The sequence below is a fragment of the Gouania willdenowi genome, chromosome 4 (genome assembly GCF_900634775.1).
Source record: "Gouania willdenowi chromosome 4, fGouWil2.1, whole genome shotgun sequence".
In the NCBI taxonomy this organism is placed as follows: domain Eukaryota; kingdom Metazoa; phylum Chordata; class Actinopteri; order Blenniiformes; family Gobiesocidae; genus Gouania; species Gouania willdenowi.
This window is the reverse complement of record NC_041047.1, coordinates 11422400-11443152: the sequence shown is the minus strand read 5'-3', so window position 1 is coordinate 11443152 and position 20753 is coordinate 11422400. Positions and strand designations below refer to the sequence as shown.

The window sequence follows — 20753 nt, the reverse complement described above, 5'->3', positions numbered from 1 at the left end:
TTTCTGCTATCCATTGTTTGCTTCATTTATGTCACACTCATTTTAGTTCAAGGGCCAAACAGCAATTTTTCTTTAATGGGCTGTGGATTTTAGGATTAGAAAGTAGTAATTTAATCATTACTGTGCTCTAGTTTGCATTTCCACGTATAAATAAATGATAAAATATGACACTGATAATATCAAAGCAATAAGTGACATATCAGATCAGTCCCTGCAGGATCTCCACTTTCAATTTATTTAATTTTGTGACCAATTATGTAATTTGGGGAAATTTTGGGGAGTAATTTGAAGAAAATTGCAGGATTTTGCAAATATTGAGAGTTCTTTTAAAAATGACAGCCATCATGTCATATGCGCATGGGGAAAATGTGAGCCCTGCTAATATTGTGGAGTTTCATTAAATTTGTGAATTAATTTGAAGATATCTACAAATGAATTCGTTTGTAATTTTTTTTTACAATGACTCATGGTTTCTCTGACTTCTTCCTGACTGCAGCAGGCCAAATTAGATACTCTAAAGGGCCAGCTTTGGACCCCAGGCCTTGGGTTTGACATGTGATTTGTGTTACTTGTGTCGAATGCTTTTCTAGATCCTCCTGCATCTTTGTGAACTCGTATATTTTCCTTTGTTAGAATATTTCTTTGAGCCCATTTTTCTCTGTTTGTTGAAGGCATCTGGTGACCCCCTCCCAGTGTCTAGCTACCCCAAATGGGGTCCTGACCCGAAGGTTGAGAACCCCTGCTCTAAAGAGAAGAACTTAACACATCTAGCACGTGTGTTCCTGTGTGTGTCAGTGTGGGGGGATGACTAAGGGGATTAGACACAGGTGACACCAATAGGCTGAAATTACAGTGTGACACCAAGGGGCTGCCGCTGAGCATTATGGGTAATGACAGATTTGATATTACTGCACTTTAAGCATTGATAGCATGTTTTATTTTGGCCAGGGGTCAAAGAAAGTCAGTCCCACTCACTGTGGCCATTTATTATTGTTACGCGTGTTTGTTTCCTCATGGCTGTGGATGTGTGATGTGTCAGCAGAGATTATCAGCCTCCACCTCGTCAACGAGCACATCTTTGGGATTTAAACGTGCTCTGATTGGCAGCAACTGACACCTGAGGTCATGCAGATGCAGCTGCTTCCTCTTTAAGCTCTCACAGGTCCACACCCACAGTCGGCATCACTTCCTGTGGAGGTCTGAGAGACAGATTAGTATAATCTGCTCTAAAAGACACTTAGAAGGAAAAAATAGATTTAATGCGTGGACACTTAGGGAAACGGTGGAGGCTAAAGTTTATAACAGTGACCAGCACGTGGAACTGAAAGAGTAAAGTGACTCACACCTGTGAGTCACAGATTGGGGTCAATTACATTGTTCAATTATAACTCAATTATGATTACGGTGGCCATCTTTTTTCCAATTAGAATTACAATTACAATTATTATTTTTGTCTTGAAAGTCAATTATAATTATGTTCTTTTATTCTATTATAATTTTTTAATAGTAAAATTATCTTTAATATAACTGACAGGTAGTGGGAAAACTTAATCTGAAACATATTTTAATGATTGTTAACTACGTATGTGTAGGCCATAGGACTGTCACACGTTTCCCCAGTTTTGCATTTAAATAAATTGTAAATGAGTTTTAATAGAATTTCCATGCCAATTACAAATTATCTGAAATCAATTACATCAACATATTTTATTACAATTATCTATTCTTGTGTTTTTCTTGTACAACCCAGTCACCTGTTTCCATATTACAAAAAAAAAAATAATAAAGTTGTTATGGTGTTTGGTAAGGCTTAAAACCATCAACTATTAACTCTGAGTAAACCTATAGCACAACAGAAATAGTCTTAAATAAAGTTGAACCTTTCAAACAGCCAATCAGCACTCCATGATGTGAACAACACTCTAAAAGTAAAAGAAGAGCACTAAATGTGTCGTAAATGTTGGCATATGACAAAAGAGGAAAAAATTATAATTATGTACAGCACAAACGAAGAAAGAAAAAAAAAAAACTACTTTTGTATGCAATATGCAAAGGCATTTTGTCGCTTTAGGCAACCCCCCCGCCCCCCCCCCACCCTATTATGCCAGCCTTCACTGAAGACTCACCCCCACCCCTGTATCCGCTCATACACACAGAACAGCACGAAACACGATTACGTCACTAAGCCTGTTAGTTTGAAAACTGATGAAGCACTGTGAAACACCTGATCAAGCCCCGCCCCCTCACTCGGACAGGGGCGGAGACTTGGAGCAGTTGTTCCACTCGTCCGTCTCTGGGTTGTACACCTCCACCGTGTTCAGGAACTCGTTGCCGTCGAAGCCGCCCACCGCGTAGATGGTTTCGCCCAGTATGGCCACGCCAGCGTTGCTCCGAGATGACGTCATGCTACCCAGCATCCTCCACTCGTTACGGGCGGGGTCATAGACCTCCACACAGCGCAGAGCGTGGGAGCCGTCGAAGCCACCGACAACGAACATTTTTCCTGTTTGAAGGAAATTGGTTATTATTACAGATGTTACAGTTGTTCATTTCAGCACCTTGGACCAGAGCCATGTAGAGTACTGATATATCCTACTCAAGTAAAAGTACGTCATACAAAAAATACTCGATTACAAGTAAAAAGTAGCTCAATTTAAATAGTACCCAAAGTAAAAGTTACAAGTTACTTTAACCCCCCATGTTTATTTTTGGTAATAAATCTTGCCACTGTTCCCTTGCGTACAGTAAACATCTCATATATACATTTAAAAAGGAAGAGATAAAATCTTGCACACTTTATGGACTCTAAAAATGACAAAATAACCAGCATTCAATGCTATGTTAAAGTTTAATTTATTCAGACAATGTTTTTTTAGGAAATTTTATGTCCTGACATGTTTTGACTGTCAACTGCCAGTCTTCCTCAGAGGTGAATGCTTTTGTTCCTGATGTTAAGGAAATATCCTTAACATATATTTAAAAAAAGAAGACAAAATGAACTTGCTGGAAGCATTCAATGCTGTTTTGGCACCGTGCATTACGTTTAATGTGGTTGGTCGGCTAACATTTGATTGATTTGTAGTTTCACAATGTCGTTGATCATTTAAAACAAAAAAAATAATAATTTACTCACTTTACTTCTTTTACAACATACTCGAGTACAAGTATCCATGAAAGCAACTCAATTACAGTAACGCGAGTACTTGTAATCCATTACTTCGGACTCACCAGCATGAACGGCGACAGCGGCGCCCCTACGAGCCACGTTCATGGGGGCGATCACAGTCCAGGTGTTGTTCTCAGGGTTGTAGCGTTCCACAGTGTTCAAGCAGTTCCACGACTCCGCCCCTCCGATTACGTACATGAAGCCATCCAACTCACACACTGCTGACTGGTGCCTCCCTGAAAACACACTCACTTTGTAACAACCATTTTGTGGTTTTAAAAGCCAGCATAGGGTCTCCGATTCTCCATGATCACAGAAAACGGACGGAACAAAATCAAATTTTCTAAAACGAAAAAATCAATCTGACCCCCTTTTTTTCTTTATTTAAATCAGGCGTCAACATGACACAGAAATACTTCACATGCATGTTTTGGGTCAATAATAATAATAATAATAATAATAATGCATCAATTTTATATAGCGCTTTATCATAGACACTCAAAGTCGCTTTACAGAATTAAGGCATTATTCTTTCACTCCACACTTAGTGGTGGTAAGCTACTGTTGTAGCCACAGCTGCCCTGGGGCAGACTGACGGCGGCGATGTCACGCATTTACAGGCTATCTTTTAAAAACGGACAAATGTGTCTAATTCCACCGATAATCCCATTCTCACGCTATGTGTAACGATCCATGTTAATGAATGCAGAGCTTCGTCTGAAGTGTGTTAATGTGTTATTATGACTGCATTCAAATCTGAAAAGGTTCTGGTATAAAGCTGTTTAGTTGATGGTGTATTGCAGGGGTGTCAAACTAGTTTTAGTTCAGGGGCCAAATACGGAGTAGTTTGATCTCAAGTGGGCTACAGATTTTATGCAGGAAAATGAATAATTTAAACATTAATGTGCCCTAGTTTGCACTTATACATAAATGACAAAATATGTAATAAACTGGCAACCCTAACCAAGCAATAAGTGACAGATATAAGTCTCAACAGGATCGTCACTTTAAATTTCCTAGATTTTGTGACCAATTTAGACTTGCAGATATTGCTGAGTTTCATTTCAACAATGATTCATGTTTTCTCAGTCATTTTTACTTTCTCCTGCGGGCTGATTTGGATGCTCCGAAGGGCCAGATTTGGCGCCTGGGCCATGGGTTTGACACGTGGTGTATTTGTTGAACTGGTGTAACTATCCCATTTAGCATATAAAATAACTTTAATAACAGTATTTGACTATTACCCATATTTAGCTGGAAAAGATGATGAACCGGAAAGTAAATGGAAAATGAAAAAACCCGAAAACGGAATTTGGAGAATTCAAATTAAAATTCAGTTATAAATAATGCTGCTACGGAAAATCAGAGGCCGTAGCAGCATTATTTATAACGACTTCATTATTTTGGTTTCATTTCAAAGCTGATACGTACTGATGTTGAGGGAAGCACAGTTGGACCAGGTTTTGGTGATGGGGTCAAAAGAGTCGCAGTTCTTCAGGCCCTTCTGCCCACAGGGGTCTGACCCTCCGACAACATACAGTTTGTCGTTCAAGGAGCAGACGCCTGGAAGACAAAGACGACACGTCACACATCAGCCTGTAGCAGCAGGAAACGCTTTAACACATCCGTCATGATGAAGGACTGACCTGCATTGCAGCGGTTGGTTCTCAGCTCTGGTACTTGGACCCAGTCGTCAGTGCGAGGGTTGTACATCTCCCCACAGCTCAGCTCGTCAGAGTGACCGTTGGAACCTCCAATCACATACAGCTGACCCTGGAAGAACACATGCAGACACATACATCACACCTAAGGTGAAGAACTCAACAAGAGAATTATTTGATCAGGGAACAGATTCAATATTTGTACAGGATAACCGAGACATGGTTAATCAGGCACTTCAGGGCAGAAAGTCAACAAGTCACTTCATGGCTGAGTAAACAACACTGAGATAAGAAGAATAGAAAAGCTCTACCATGAGCGCGGCCATCTGGAACCGAGCCCGTGGAGTCCGCATGGGTGCGATGAAGGTCCAGCTGTCCTCTTTGGGATCATAGCACTCCACAGTCCTCAGACACTCCTCTCTGTTGTACCCTCCTACAGAACCAAGACAAGCACAATCACTACATTGAAATACTGTGTATTAACCTTTCTACCATAGCTTAAGATACAATTCCATTTATTGTTTTACATTAGCAAAGGCAAATTGAACCTTGTATCTCAGGGGTGTCAAGCTCATTTTAGTTCAGGGGCCAAATACAGACCAGTTTGACCTTAAGTGGAACACAGAATTTTTGTGGGAATAAGAGCAAATTCAACAATCATATGCCCTGGTTTGCACTTGCATATTTTATCATTTATATATCATTTATATGTGCAAGTATATCAGTCCACACAGAATGTTCACTTAAATTTCCCTGATTTTAGGAATTTGGTGAAATTTTGTGAAATAACGTGTAAATTGCGAGTTCTTTCAACAATTTCAGATTAAAAATGACTGCTGTCATGTGATATAAGAACTGGACAACTGAGTAACTATTGTGGATTTTAACTGCATTTTTGTATTTGTAAGTGCTGAGATATCTAAAACTGAATTAGTTGGTGATTTACGAAGTGCTTCATATTTTTTTCTATCATTTTTAATTTCTCAAGCGGGCTGAATTTGATGCTCTAAAGGCCCGGATTTGGATTTCACACACGTGTGCATTTTATCTAAGGTACTATTCATCTCGTGTCAGTCTTAGTCCTGTTACCAGAACTTTGATGTACACCTCCTCCTCCCTCTGAGGGTATTGGGGCACTGGGCCAGGGTTAGTGGGTGAACAGGTGTTTAATCCACTTTGATGCTGACCTGCTGCGATGAGTCTTCCGTTCAGAGCGGCGGTGCCCAGGCCGGAGCGAGCATAGTGCATGGGGGAGAGCGGCTGCTCCTCCCTCATCTCGGGCTGGGCCTCGAAGCTGAGGCTTTTCATCAGGCAGGGTGTGGCAGAGGGAGACGTCTGTGGGCTGCTGCGGCCGTGCAGGAAGATCACACACAGCACACCGTCCAGCACGGCCAGACACAGGTAGATGTTTTCTGAGGCAAGGTCAGCGTTAGTAAAACAACCAAATCAAAAGACAAAAGATGTCATTATCATGGTTTAGGTTCAGCAGTGATTGCAGGTTGACTTACTTGTGGTCTTCTCAGAGGCGATGTACTTCCACTCTCTCCTGGCCGTGTGTTTTGTGGAGTTAGCTGCTTGGTTGGAGGGCGACAGACTTCCTGAGGAGCTGCAGCTCATCTGTCTCTGGTTGCTCTCACGCACAGGCTTCTTCTGCAAGACCATAGCGCAGCTACAGAAGCCAAGCCAGCACCGCGGGCCTACCGGCGGCCCACACCAACGTTCCCCCCCCAAACTCTGCTTTGATCCAGCTAACTAGGCTAACATGCCATCACGTCACACAGTGAGAGTCCAACACTGCAAAGGACAGTCACAGGCCCGGCCGCCATGTCTGAATACAGTCACAGCCTACAATCACAGATACTAAACTGAAATCCATCACTGCCCACACTGACTGATGGATAATGAAGGAAAAAAAAAAAAAATCAAGTTTCAATGCCTTTTCTACAGCAGCGCCAGGCAGAAACACACTAGTCCTTACTTTGTGGTAACATTATGTGAGGTTTGTCTATACTTAAAAGTTAGGCACAGGCACAAAGTGTAAAACAGAGCTGCACATAAAGCCAGGCGTGAGCTGCTGTGTACCTGCACAAACTGAAGGTGGTCCTCCTCGCCACCAAACACCTCACAGTGCCCCTCAATCACCAGCCCTCCATCCACCAGCTTATGGTCAGCTGAGTAGTACAGCGTTTGTACCTGAAAGACAAACAGGAACAACACACCCATGTGGCTGTCTCCATGGCAACACACCAAGAGCCCCAACATAGTGGGGAAGAAGAGGAGGAAGAGGAGGGAAGCCCGTGCTGTGAAGAGGAAGGGGAGGAGGGACCAAGGCCTGGATCTTCAATCTCTTGAAAAGAAAGCTTCTTTTACAAATGAGCCGTGCTGGCCTCCCTCTGCACGCTGGGTTAAGTGTTTGACCTCAAGAGGTGACCAAGTGCCTCCTTGATTTCCATCTATTAAAAGAAGTGGGTGTTGAAAATTGAAAGGCTGCCGCTTTTTCTTCCTCGGCTCCTTGGATACCAGCCCTCCTAGTTGAAGAAGACGGTCATCGAGTGGCAGTCACATCCAGGTGACCAAAAACAGCAATGATGTAACAACTAGCAGCTCGAAAACTAAAAAAAAAAATAATAAATCCCCTCCGGAAAAGTACAAACCTCTGCCTTTTAACACTTTCAGTGTTATTTATTAGATCTTTTTCTTGCTTGTTGGTAAAATTAACATAAAACTTTGACCCACATGTTTCCTTGGGCTACTTTTTCCTTGTTGATAAAAACTGAAAAGCAATGAAGGCTTCCACTGCACGTGAGGGCCAATCATTACAATTAGGTGTAAATTAACGATGTAAGATATTTGCTACCTTTACAGGATCGTGATGCTTGTTAATTATGGCATTTATTGAATTTAATAAGATGTTTTTCTTCCTCCTGTTCATTCTATGGTCCAATTTTAGTCTGCTGTCGAACGCATGGATGCACTTGTATGTGAATTTATTACTGTGGTGCAACCGGGGAATTCAATTAGACACATTGATTGCTGAGGCTCAATATTGTGTTGTGGTAAACACTGACATGGGATTATGTCTGTGTAAGTGTATGTGTGTGGCATAGACGGATGGGGACACAGTGTTGCTTGGCTGCAAAGAGAAGCTGCAGAGAGGCAGTAGAGCTCCTCTCCTCTCTTTTCTCTGACTCATTACCCTGGTGGCTCAGTCCTGGCTCCTCAGTCTGGTCTCCTGCTGCTGCTAATAAACCTACAGGAGAGATAAATCAACGGGGAGGGGTGCCTGTTAGTGCTGGAGCGAGAAACATGCACCTGTTCAGACAGCAAAGTGGCACTAAGATCTGTGGCAGAATTCAGTGTCGGACATTTGACAAGCTTCGAGTTTGTGTGTTTGAGAGAAGCGGAGCGCAGTAGCACTCAGGTAGGTCTGTACGTAACCAGTCACATAGCCAAGAAAAAAACAGTAGAAATAGAACAAGAGCAAACGACAGCTCTTTTGGCTCACCTCTAATGTGTAGTATGGGTCAGGGGAACAGAGTTTCTTACTGCAAAAAGCTCAACAAACCAGAGGAAAAAAAGAACAATCCTGACACAGCAGCATGACAATAGCATGCTATTTCTACTCCAGCCCCCTTAATGACATCTTAATGTCAAAAACAGGACGTTCAGAGGGAGGTAGAGGAGGAGGAGGGGGAGAGGGGGGCCAAAGTGAGGCTGAAAGTTGGCCTGAGAGGTGAGACTGCACACAACGGTACTGACCTCCTCCATTAGCCGTTCCAGTTGGTCTCCATTCTCCCAAAGGCTTCGTTGCACCCAGTTGAGCACCTTAGAGTAGAGCCTGCCGTTACTCGGCAGAGTCAGGTTGTCTTCTAGCATTACTTCTAACTGTCAACACACAGAGTCAGCGCTTTACTCAACAGGAACAAAATGTACAAGAAACCAGGTGTAACATTACACTCTTTTTTATTCATACATCTAATGAAAATAAAACCAAGAATCATCCTTTAGTGCAAAGTGTGTAGCACTAAAAAAAAAAAATTGGACGGTTTATTCCCAAATAACCCTCTCAAATCAAACATTTTACCAAGTAAATATTTCCCTAATAAACAAAAAGCCTTGGCGTATTATATTCACAACTCAAAACACCTCAAGATTAGAGCTGGGCGATATGGACCAACACTCATTTCTCAATATTTTTTCTCAAAATGGTAATATACGATATAAATCTCAATATTTTTAATTCAAAAAAGTCTTACCAGAAAGACAATTCTGGGTTCAATTTGCTGATGTAAAATGATACACAGGCACATTCATTAACAAAGAGCTGCACAATATGTTCCACTTTTCTTTTTTCTCCTATAAAGGACAGCAAGTGTGAGTGAGTTCTGTAGTGTGGCTTTTTTAGATGAAGGGATATTAGGACGCACTCAAATCCATATAACTGTCTTAACCGACTTAACTGTCTAATCTTTTTTCTCTCGTTATGACATAGATTATCGCAGATTGAGTTCTGACCAATATATCAATAATCGCAGTATCGTCATATAGAGATAATCGTTATCGTGAGCTTTGTATCGTAACGTGAGGTACCCAGAGGTTCCCACCCCTGATAGACAATATTGCAATTTTCTATATCGCCAAATAAGAAAACTTTATATATTGCCCAGGCCTACTCAAGATCAAACTAAACATGTACTTCTACAACTCGCATTTCAGGAGAAAACTTAACTCAAGCAAATTAGATTCTACAAGAATAAAATAGAAACTTTAATCCACAATGTGTCATTAGCTTGACAACTCCAGTCCAGGCTTTAAAAGCAGAGTTGTTATTTATTTTTGAGTTTCTTGATGTAGTAACTGACTGTTGATTGGTTCCAAGTCAGCTATAAATAGCAGCACACCACACTGAGACACCACAATGCAGATTTCAGCTCTTACCTTGAGACGGGGAAGTTTAAGGAAGTCTTCCTGTTCGGAGACTTCCAGGATATGATCTTGGATGAAGGCATCCACCTTGGCCAAAACTCTGCCATCTCCCATAGAGCTGGCAAAGTTTCGAAATGAGATTGCATTCTGGGAATCCATTTTGGACAGCAGGTAGTCACCACAGATCTGAACATGAGAGAGCAAAGTTTGTTTTAACAGCTCTTTAAAAAACAAATTTGGTGTCAACATCTGAAATAAACGAGATGACCTGTACCTGTTTAACTCGCTCCATTTTGAACCGTTTGGCTGCAGAGTAAACTTCCTTCACCAACTCCTTGTCTGCCTTCAGCCTACGGTGCACAGGACAAACAAAAGCATGTGTTTTAAATTCAAAAAGCTAAACATGACCGTATGCATGAGGCCAATCCAGGACAGTGCTACTAACTGGGCAGTGTAGGCATAGGTGAGCAAGATCTCCACAGCCTCTGGGTCCAAGTCCTCAAAAGTAACATGTGAGACTCCATGAGGCTCAATGTCGCTGCTGAAAATTTCAAAGAGGTACGGACTGCAGCAGGCCAGGACAGCACGGTGAGCCATCAGCTCATGACCGCACACCTGTAGTAGAGGGAACAGCATGGAGCAAAGGTAAAGATAGCAAATACGTAACAAAATAAAAACAAAAGCTAATAAAAAAAAAAAGAGTTTCTCTACTCTACATTTTCTAAAGTTTGATTCTCTTCATTAAATGGAAAGTTCCTGAAAGATTAACAAATCAGTTTGTTCTTGTAATGTTCAGCAGCTAGACTAAGCTTGTATTTTTCACAGAAAGTCAATAGTAGTAGTGATGCACCGAAAATGGCCTTTTCGGTTTTCGGAAACACTTTTCTCACCAAAAAAAGCAGAGCGAAACATGCAATGTTGGAATGTCGGTGCTAAATAAATATTTTAGTATTTTTTTATTCTTTAAAGCCTTAATACTAATCTATACAAATGCATTTTTTTTTGTGAGGTTAGTACACATTCAGAGCCATAAATGCAATGGAACTAAGAATCAGCAAAAATGTATTTATTTTCGGTGTTTCGTTTTTCAGTCTTCGTTTTTCTCATTTTCGGGTTCGGTCAAGAATTTTCATTTGGGTGCATCACTAATAAATAGGTGTGTGTGTGTTTTAGAAAATCGTACCTGCAGTCTGACGTCACAGAACTGGCCGCTCTTCCTTAGAGCATTCATCTTGGCCACGGTGGAATCCAAGAAACTCTCATCCTCAAAGACCAAATAACCGTTTGGAATCATCTTGGTGAAATTTGATAATTTTCCTGAATCAAAAGGTGAAAAAGAAGTTTTATTATCAGTCAAAGCAATTAAAAAAAGGGGAAAAAAGTATCTTCCATCAAAATGAGGATTAGTCATCCATAAGGGCAATTAAATTTTTCTTTTAAAATTTGTGCAATTTTTCAGCCATGACCTTACTGAATAGCGAGAAACAAATCCAGGGAGACAGGTATGCTGACTGGATCGACTGGAGGCAGTAGACGAAGCAGACTGAGATCCTTGAGGAACTAAGTCTTCTTCACCCGGGGAGAAGGGTGGTTAGAAGAAATGCCAGCAGAGTGAGCCGAGAAGAGACGGGGAGCAGCCGTGCGGGCAAACTATCAGGCTTGAAGTGACCGTAATCAAGTCCTTGTGGAGCCGTTAGCTATAGAGTTGTACCTATTCTGTGGTGGTCATACATTATAACCTGGAAACAAAAAACAAAACACGTTAAGTCATTTCAGATTCTTAAACTTTTGCTGCTTGTTCTTGGCAGTCCAGCAGAGTTAGCAATGAGTCACTGTCAGTTTCACGTGGTGCATTGGAACAACCGTACTCATGGTGGCAGCTAAAAACACTTCTCCGATTTCAGAGTCCAGGCAGCAGTCCACCAAAAAGGTATAGCAGCACTAAAAATACAAAGTTTTATCAAAAAAAAAAAAAAAGAAAAAAAAAAGCTGTGCAACAATAAGGTAAACCACAGATGGTCCACGTGTTAACCACTCAAATATTTCCCAGCCTGCTTTTACATTCCCAGCAGGTCAAACGGATATTTTAATCCCCCTCATACCCTCGGCTCCAACTCCACTCTCTATCCACTCGAGCACTTCGCCTACAGCTTATGTGACAACCCTCGATCAACCCTCTCTAGCAACAGTAGCTCCTCCCTCTGGGAAGCTTTTCATTGAAGGGTTGCACTATAGAAAAAAGGCAGTGGGGAAGCACTGGGGATTTCCTCCCACAGACAGTCTGTAGGTTCGTACATTGACTTTACATCGTCTTACATAACAGCACTATGAATTTACGGTCTGCCATTATTAATGGTTCATATCCTGTAACATTAAGCCCTGCTCTTCTTATCTAATGCATTGTCCTTTCTCTTGTTAGAGGCATGTAAGATATTGGTCATAAAGTCAAAGAAGCATCAACTGACCAGTCATAGTTTTACCAGTAAAATTTTACATTTTGTAATGTAAATAAATAACAGTGAGTGTACTCACCACCAGCCAGTGAGAAGAAAACTGAGATACCACAGCAGAAAATGTACGATACAAAGTTTTCCTGTGTGTTGTGTGTGTGCAACTCCAAAGCTGTGACTTGGTCAGCTGCAGCACACACTGAACTTGTGACTTTACAGCTAAAAGTAGATGATATTGGGAGATTTTTTATCTCAGCTTTTCAAAGCAAACTTGTCAGACATTGTGCAAAAACAAAAAGACTCTTTGTTTTGTTTTTTTTAAATCATTTTTCATTCAGTGTCCAAGGCAAACATTTTTCTTGATAATTCAGAGGAGGATTTTACACTGAAATTTGTCAGCTGCAATGAGTCAGATTTAAAGACTGGTTAATATACAATGGAAAAGACTTACTGGATGCACTGGAAATAAAACTACAGTATACTAACCTCACATCCCACTGGAATTATGGAATTACCCCAAGTTACATTCTTACAAAACAAAACCTGAGGTTTTAAATTACATGTACAAAATGCCATCTTCAATGCTCTGACTTGTGCCCCAAGCTACGCTCACTTAAACTATTAATCAACCTTGAAACTAGTTATACAAGAAATTCACAATGTGGGTTGGTATGGCTTGAAGGGCATCCGATTTTCCCTTATTATGAAAAACAAGAAATTCACTTCCTGGTGCTTGGTGTTGGAGCGTGGGGGGGTTATGCAATAAAATAAATTCATTTATTTTCACCTTCTGGAAAGGAAATAGTGGTTCAATGTCTAGCTTTAGCCAGTGTAGCAAACAACTACTGTATATATATACATGCTAAATCTCACACAATCTCAGCACACACTTGTTTACTGTATGTATAAACATGTAATTAAAGACGTATTAGGCATGTTTGGCACCATTTTGTGAGGTTTAGTAGCCTGTAATGTCTTCCAAATTGGGAAAATTAAATGGAATGGAAATGAAATGAAATTGGGGAAATCTTTTAATGGAAAATTGGAGGTTCTAGGCTTTTTTTGCTTAACTTTTACTGTTGTTTTATACTTTGCACTGTTGTGGTTTTATTATGCCCTGTAAAGTGACCTTGGATGACCTGAAAGGTGCTGATTTTTCAAATAAAATGTATTATTATTCATTTATTACCTTAATAAATATTCAAATATTCATACAGTATAACAAACCTTTTGTCGAAAAATATGAATACACATATCAGTGATAACAATAGAATTAGAACAATATACATCCCAAGAAAAGACTAAAGTTAATAAAAGTGAAAACTCATCTACAAAAAGTTTTAAAAAGTGTGTGTGTGGGGTTGTTTTTATAAGAAAAGTGAATAAAGGTACTTAAAGGTCCCATTTCATGCTATTTTTCACCCATCTTCATTTGTTTTAAGAACCCCAAAAACATAGTATTTGAGGTTTATTTTCCCAAACTCGACTGTTTTCCAGAGTATTAGGCTCTGAAAAGTCACTATCTGAGCAGCTCTACACAAAGGCTGATTTGCGGCCTAGTTAAGAATATTCATGAGTGGGCGTGTCTATAGACAGGACACTGACTTCCTCCTCCCCGCACGGTGACGTAGGGTCAGAGGACGGCCCGCCCTCCTCCCACCAACTCCGTAGTCAAACTCATGGTCAATGCGCACATTCGTGGACGTGTCTGTTTACATGTCAATCACGGCAGAGAGCTTCCTGGAGGCGCGGCTTCTCCATCTCAGTGCCTCGTCAAATTCGTCATCAAAGTGGGAACACGTCATCAAATTGTAGCGAGGTGTTTGGGCTCGTCCTGCAGTAAGAAAGGAGCAAATCACCCTCTAACTAACGATTGAGAGAATTAATGAAAAAAACACTTTGGGCATGTGTATGAAGCCCAAACAGCACTTTTATGATGTTTAAAGCACAGACAAGTCGATTTAACTTAACATAGGCCCTTTAAATCTATTACTATGCTTTGAATAAGCTGGAGGAATGTGTGTACATTTTAAAATTGTTTTATTTCACAACACTTAAAGCTAAATGTAAAGCGCAGCTGGCATGAAAAGTTGTTGTTTTTTCTTCACCCAGTCTCGGGGGAATGCTGACCTAGTTTTCAGCAGTTACGCAACATCTGGCTGAAGACTTCTGGTACGTTGTGTAGGAAGAATTGTTCTCCTCCTCATACCAGGGTCCTGAACAACAACTTCTTGTCTCACTCTGTTCATATGGCCTACCTAACCCCACATGCATCACATTTAAATATTGTTCAGTACTGCTGAACACCAAAAATGCTTTACTCGCCACAGTGCAGAAGATGTTTCAAGCAGTTTACATAAAATCTGTGAACGTGAGTGGAAACAGGCACAGCCGGGAACAAAGAGGAGAGCACAATGAGCCAATGGAGACGCACCAAAGCCGTTCACGTTTTAGTCACAGAGGGCGGCTCTGAATGTCTCGGCCTTCTCCATCTTTCCATTCGATTACACTGGCACAAAAGTCCAGGTCAAACACTCCATTATCCATGATCGTTCGACACCCATCCAGCGGCACAGGGAGGGATTGCACAATATTTCACACACCCGTGTGGAAACTTAATTTATCATAAATATCGATCAAAGGTTATAACTCAGATAACCCATTTGACATAAAACAAAAAAAAAAAACAAAAAAAAACTACACTATAAATTCACCCAGACTTTTTAATTTAACGGAGACAAAATTAAATACCATCAGCAGAGTAAAATATTGGGGAAACTGACTGAGCCCCACCCCAGTCACAAAGCATATACACATATGCATTATATTTATTTAAGTTTGTGTTTATCTTAGAAAATTAGTATTATTGATATTGTAGTATAACTTTAATTATTTTACCCTTGTTATTCATATTTCATTCCTTTATTCCCATAAAAAAACAGTTCAACTGTAACATATTCAGTAAATCTGGTATTTTATTGTTAAACCTTCCATGTGAAGCTAGGGGATTTTTGTCAGATTGAGCAGCGGATTAACAGTACAGTAGGTCAAATAGTAAGAGAGAATTAAATGACACGGAGACAGCAGAGCAGTGACTATGAATCATAAAGGGTTAAATATTCACACCTGCTCTCAATACTTGTTAATTAACAGGCTTTAAAATAACAGGGACAAGACTTAAAATGCTTATATGTGTCCATTCGCTTCAGAGACTCCTTCCACACCAGGGCCATTATTCCTGACCGCATGGCCTAAAGACGGTCCTCCATGCTGCCCGCCAACGGAAACTGGGTCACCAGATCACGGGGAACCATCACCATCATCATCATCCCATCACCGGAACAGGTCAGATTAATTTACCCGTGCCGGCTTTGTCTCGGATTACAAACGGTACCATTTTTTTTTTTTTATTTTAAATCACAGCAGCAAAGCCTCTGCATACAGGGATGATTCGGAGGCTAGCACATGTTAGCCTTTTAGCTGCTAGACAACCTGCTGCTGCTAAACGGGAGCCATGAGACAGTCACGCTGGTGTAATGGAGCAACTGGTGCAGCTGCAAAATGGTGACACTTCCGAATGTGTGGGTGTTTGTTCGCTTTCATAGAAACTAAAAGTAAAAAATAATACTGATAGCAGTGAATCTGTTATTTAAAACTCATCAAAACGACGATATTAATGTCGTTCTGATGTTTTAGTAAATGCGAAAATGTGTTCAGTTGGACTGTAAAAAAAAAAATTGTACGGTTATACATAACAATTAAATACACGATAAGAATGTCTTTTTTTAACCAAAAAAAAAAAAAAAGGCCAAGTCGTGTATTTTAGTTAAGTTAATGAACATGACAAATCTATAATCAATAAATGTCTTATTTGTACCGTATGGAACAGGGTTATTATGGCCTTTTCTTTCACGAAATGTCCAGTTGTCTTTATGATGTATGCAGCTGCGTTATGTCATTAGAAAATGAAAACAAATCTGATAAGGCTTTCATTTTATTATAATTTCATTACTCGTATATTAGCATGTCACTTGTTAATGGGTTTACCTGTAACAGCTTAAATATTATAAACTCCACAACACGTACGCTAAAAGGCTAAACGTCAAAAATAGATAGGTATTTATATTTATTAAAAAAATAATAATAATAATTAAGCCTTAACACGCGCCTTTTTTTTTCTTCCTTGGCCTCCTCAGCGCACTCGGAAGTCAGTCGCGAGTTAACATGTAACCCAACGGATTCCAAACACCTGCTTAGCGAAATAAGCAATGCATCAGTGAATAATTGTATTTTGGGTTAAATTTCGAGTTTACAGTGATATAAGCTATTGATTTAGGCGTTCTGTTACCAGTACAAAAGCCACACTGTGTATTTATAATGGGGGGGACATGACTGATAGTATTTGATGTGACACCCACCACTCCAGACAATAGTAATCTCACTTTATAATTTCAGACATTTACTGAAATTACATTTACACATTTTTCCTAACGGCTGCTATGTTAGGTGTCCCCCGTTAATATAAAAAAAAAAAATGGGAATAGTCTTACCTGAGGCGTTTGACACCAGACGATATTAGACATATTTAGAGCAACTCAGAGTGGTTTGGTTCTGCTGTAGACGAATAAACGCGTCGCAGCGGAAGCAGGCAGGACTTGAGGGTCGGTGGTGGTGGTTGTAAATCGAGGTTCCTTCTCAGCTAAAGAAGCACGTCCGCCGTGTCTGGACTCTGACTGACGGAATGGCCGATGCTGAGCGCGCGCCCGACAAAAGCCGCGCAACGATTACGTTTCCAGTGACGTCACAGTGTAGGAGGAGTTTTATTCAGTGGTATTTTTTTTATTTTTTTCTATCGCATGTTGTGTTGTATATTTTGTAACCAAACAGATTCAGCCAGGAACCATATGACTTCTCACTTATTATGTGTTACTTATAGACATTTTATTCTAGTGTTTTCTCTATTATGTCATGATAATATCATGCAGTTGCATCAGACATGTCAGCTGCACTTTCAAATGCAAATGTTACACAGTCATTACCACCATAGATGCTCTTTTAGGATCAAGAGTAGATCAGAATCAATGGACGGTTTGGACTTGCTGCAAGTGGCTGTTACACTTTACATGGTGGGAATATTCTGACTCTAGTATTAACAGATTGCACAACAACTCCATCTGGACCTAATAAGTAGGCTATAGCATATTTTGTTTTTCTTCCACTCTTTTTTTTTTTTGTTTTTTTTTTTTGTGCAAAATATTTAATTTTTCATCAGGATTAAGAAACGTCTTTTCTGATCATGTCCAACTCAGTGGTTTCCAACCTTTTTCTGTTGTGCCCTCCTTTGAAGAATGAAAAAAAAAAAAAATCACCCCCATAGCAACAATTATTTCAACAAAATAAAACCTTTATTGAAAACTTGTACAAATATCATAAAATCTGCAGGTCATCATATTTTAGAACAGTAATGAAGAAGTTGTTTGAGTGCAAAGAAATATATTTTTTCAAGTTTTCATGCTCAATATTTTGCAAGTTGTCTCAAGTGGTTTGGGAACCACTGTCTTAACTGATTCATGCACAATACACAATACTCATGTAGGCAGTTGATTTAATAACTGAGAGGCAACCAATGTGCTAGACTCAGTGTCCTGTGCGACAAACTTGGTACACATTGTGGTCTACTGCTGCAATCGTATCCAGTATAATGTCCTAGGTTTTTATTACATTGTATTTGATGTTATTAGGAATTCCAATGACATATTTTGATGTACTGTCTTCATGATAAAATGGGACTAGATTGTGGCAGGAGGTCGGGAGACGGAGTAACTAAAAATATTATCAATAATTTAAGTTTGTTAATAATTTAATCAGCAGAGATGCTAAACACCAACTGTCAGCACCACGGCTGCTGGTTGTAATGAGTGAAATACCTGCAAGAAGCTTAATTTTTTATTTATTTCAAAGCTCCACAAAACTACCAGCATATCCAGCTCCTGTTTCCACTAATTGTTGCATTCATTTGATTGCAGAGCGCTTTGAGGAAGGGCTTGATGCTCTAATTAATGAAGAAACAGCAGCTTATGTTCAGAAACTTAACATCCTAAAACTTTATTTAACTTGGCTTTTTAAACATTTAAACCAGTACATCACCATATTCAACACAAGCGAGCACGGTACACAATGAATACATCAGATCTTGTTCAGCAGTTGTAAACAAGCCTAAGGACACTTGGCAAGTCCTTTATTTGCACTCATTTTAAATTTGGTTAGAGGGGTTGCCGAGTGTCATGCACAAAGATCCCGTTCCCATTAGGGCTGAACGATTAATTGCTTTTGCGATATTATCGCAATATCATAAAACGTGATTTTTCTAATCGCAAAGGCTGCAATTTTTTATTTATTTATTTTTTCTTGCACTGTCCTGTTAAGTTCAGTGTTTAAAAAGTGCAGTCCACATGTTTCATGAAACGTGAAGTTAGTTAGATATGTTGAAGAGGTAAAGCCACAGATTTGTTTGCTTTATTGTTGTAATCTGTGCTTTCAAATTCATATTTTATATTTATTTAAAGTTTAAATGCATCTGAAATTGTTTATTATGACACAGATTGATTTATTGCTTGTGTTCATTGAAAAATACATGACAAGAGGCCTTTGAAAAAAAAAAAAATACCATGTAAAATTGCAATATTGAGGAAAAAAAATTGCAATTAGATTATTTTCCAAAATCATTCAGCCCTAGTTCCCATGTGTTCACATGTCACATCTTTTGAAATATGCATTCAAAAGGTGCTGAATTTAAATTTAGTAAATTCATCATCTAAAATTAATGGGTGTATTTATTTTCTTTCATGCATCTATGGTATTTTTATTTAAACATTATTTATGACTACAGTTGTATTGTTAATATAATTTAAAGTGCGGACATTGCGATTTTTCTTCAGAATAAAAACCTATTTTTGGTTTTAAGTCTTCTTTCCCTTTGCTTGTCTTTGAATACCTTATTTTGTTTGTGACTACATCTTGAAAATAACCTTAATATTATTATATATTTGCACTGCCAACAATACTCAATGATCACCCCTACTTTAGCTTTTTCTTGTTTTGAACCATTAGTGCTAGCCTATAATTTACTGTGTAACACCAACATCTAACTGGTATAAAATGTGTGTTCCTATGCAAATGACTCTCAGTTATGTAAACATCTGTTTCAGCACAAGATCTCCCGTGCTTCAAAGGTAGGTCTAAAATGTCTGTTTAGTATTTCCCTCATGGTGTCTTTGTCTCTCTTTTTATTCATCTGGTGCTTTTTCCTCCAATGTGTTATTATATGAGTTTATGTGGACAGACAGGTTGTTTTTTGAGGTAGTCCATGAATACTATCAGTTCTCTTTCACAGTATTTTTTTTTTTTTTTTTTTTAAACAATGAGATTTGGCATTGATGACATGCAACATGGAAATCACAGGTCTCTGGGATTTGCATGGTATCTGTGAGCTCACATTGGTCAAATGTGTTTGTTTTGCAAATGCAATAGTACTGGGTGGGTGCGGGGTAAAAGTGGAACCCTAAATCTTCTATGGCCAGCTCACGACACTCTCAAAAAGAAGTACTTCTGTTTTCTATCTGTGTGAAATAGAAAAAAAGACACACATTAGCACACTCTGTTCTTCTATTTTACGACATTTGAGTTGGTCATGACTTGTTTTTCTTGTCAAGCTTTTTCTCTGTTATTTAACCCTGTGAGGGTAACTGTGTTAAAAGTTAACTGGATTTGTGAAAATTGTTTAATAGGTTTGGGTTTTTTAGTTGGTAAACATGCTTTTTGTGCATTTCTGATTGCAAAAGTGTATAAAACATGTGTATTACTCATGAATTTCTAGCACTGAAGGAGGTTGTGAGTGGGGGCTTTATGCCAAGGAAAATATATACTGTATACCAACTCACCCATGTTGTAGGCGTTGTTACCTAACCATATAGGCTTTATTATGGAATAAATAATGATAGTTTAAGTAAATCAAATAAGAAAATCTACATTAATAGGGCAAGCAACCCAAAAATAAAATGGTTTATTATTGTGTGAATGAGGGGAATCTATTGACTATGGCAGCAGACTGTAATAATTTTGGAAAGACCTTCAAATTATAAATAATATTAAATTATACTTGGACCACAATTTTAACATTTAGTGATTGGACCTTGAAGCAGTAATGTAATGTTGCAAACAGGAGTTTTATCTTTTAACTTTAAAGGTCAGAGTAAAATATATTTATACCAGATAACAGCAACGGTCACACTTCAGTAGCTACAAAAAGAGAGACATGTGATTGGTGGACATGCAGGTGTGCAATTGCACACGTCTACACACTCACACGTATATGACGAGGTCCCTTGGTCACTTTATCTATAGCCATAGCCTGAAAACTATTATCAGCTCACACCTTGACAAATTAATAATATCCCACAGTTCTTCCTTATCTGTATGAGCAAAGGGAATAGTTATTCATTCATTATTCCATCTTCAAACCTGTTTTATTCACATTAGGGTTGTGCAATC

At 39.2% G+C, this 20753-nt stretch overlaps 1 protein-coding gene across 1 annotated transcript; it reads right to left on the bottom strand.

Annotated features, from left to right (window-relative positions):
- Positions 1-782: 782 nt before the first annotated feature.
- Positions 783-16949, bottom strand: ivns1abpa (influenza virus NS1A binding protein a). The gene is made up of 15 exons (XM_028445621.1): positions 16754-16949; positions 11225-11492; positions 10937-11070; positions 10199-10368; positions 10028-10103; positions 9766-9939; positions 8587-8712; positions 6910-7020; positions 6336-6477; positions 6015-6239; positions 5139-5260; positions 4813-4939; positions 4598-4729; positions 3229-3402; positions 783-2503 (listed from the first exon to the last, which is right to left on the bottom strand). The coding sequence occupies exons 3-15, from the start codon at positions 11045-11047 to the stop codon at positions 2244-2246; spliced, it is 1950 nt and encodes a 649-aa protein (XP_028301422.1). The 5' UTR covers positions 11048-11070; positions 11225-11492; positions 16754-16949; the 3' UTR covers positions 783-2243.
- Positions 16950-20753: the final 3804 nt, after the last annotated feature.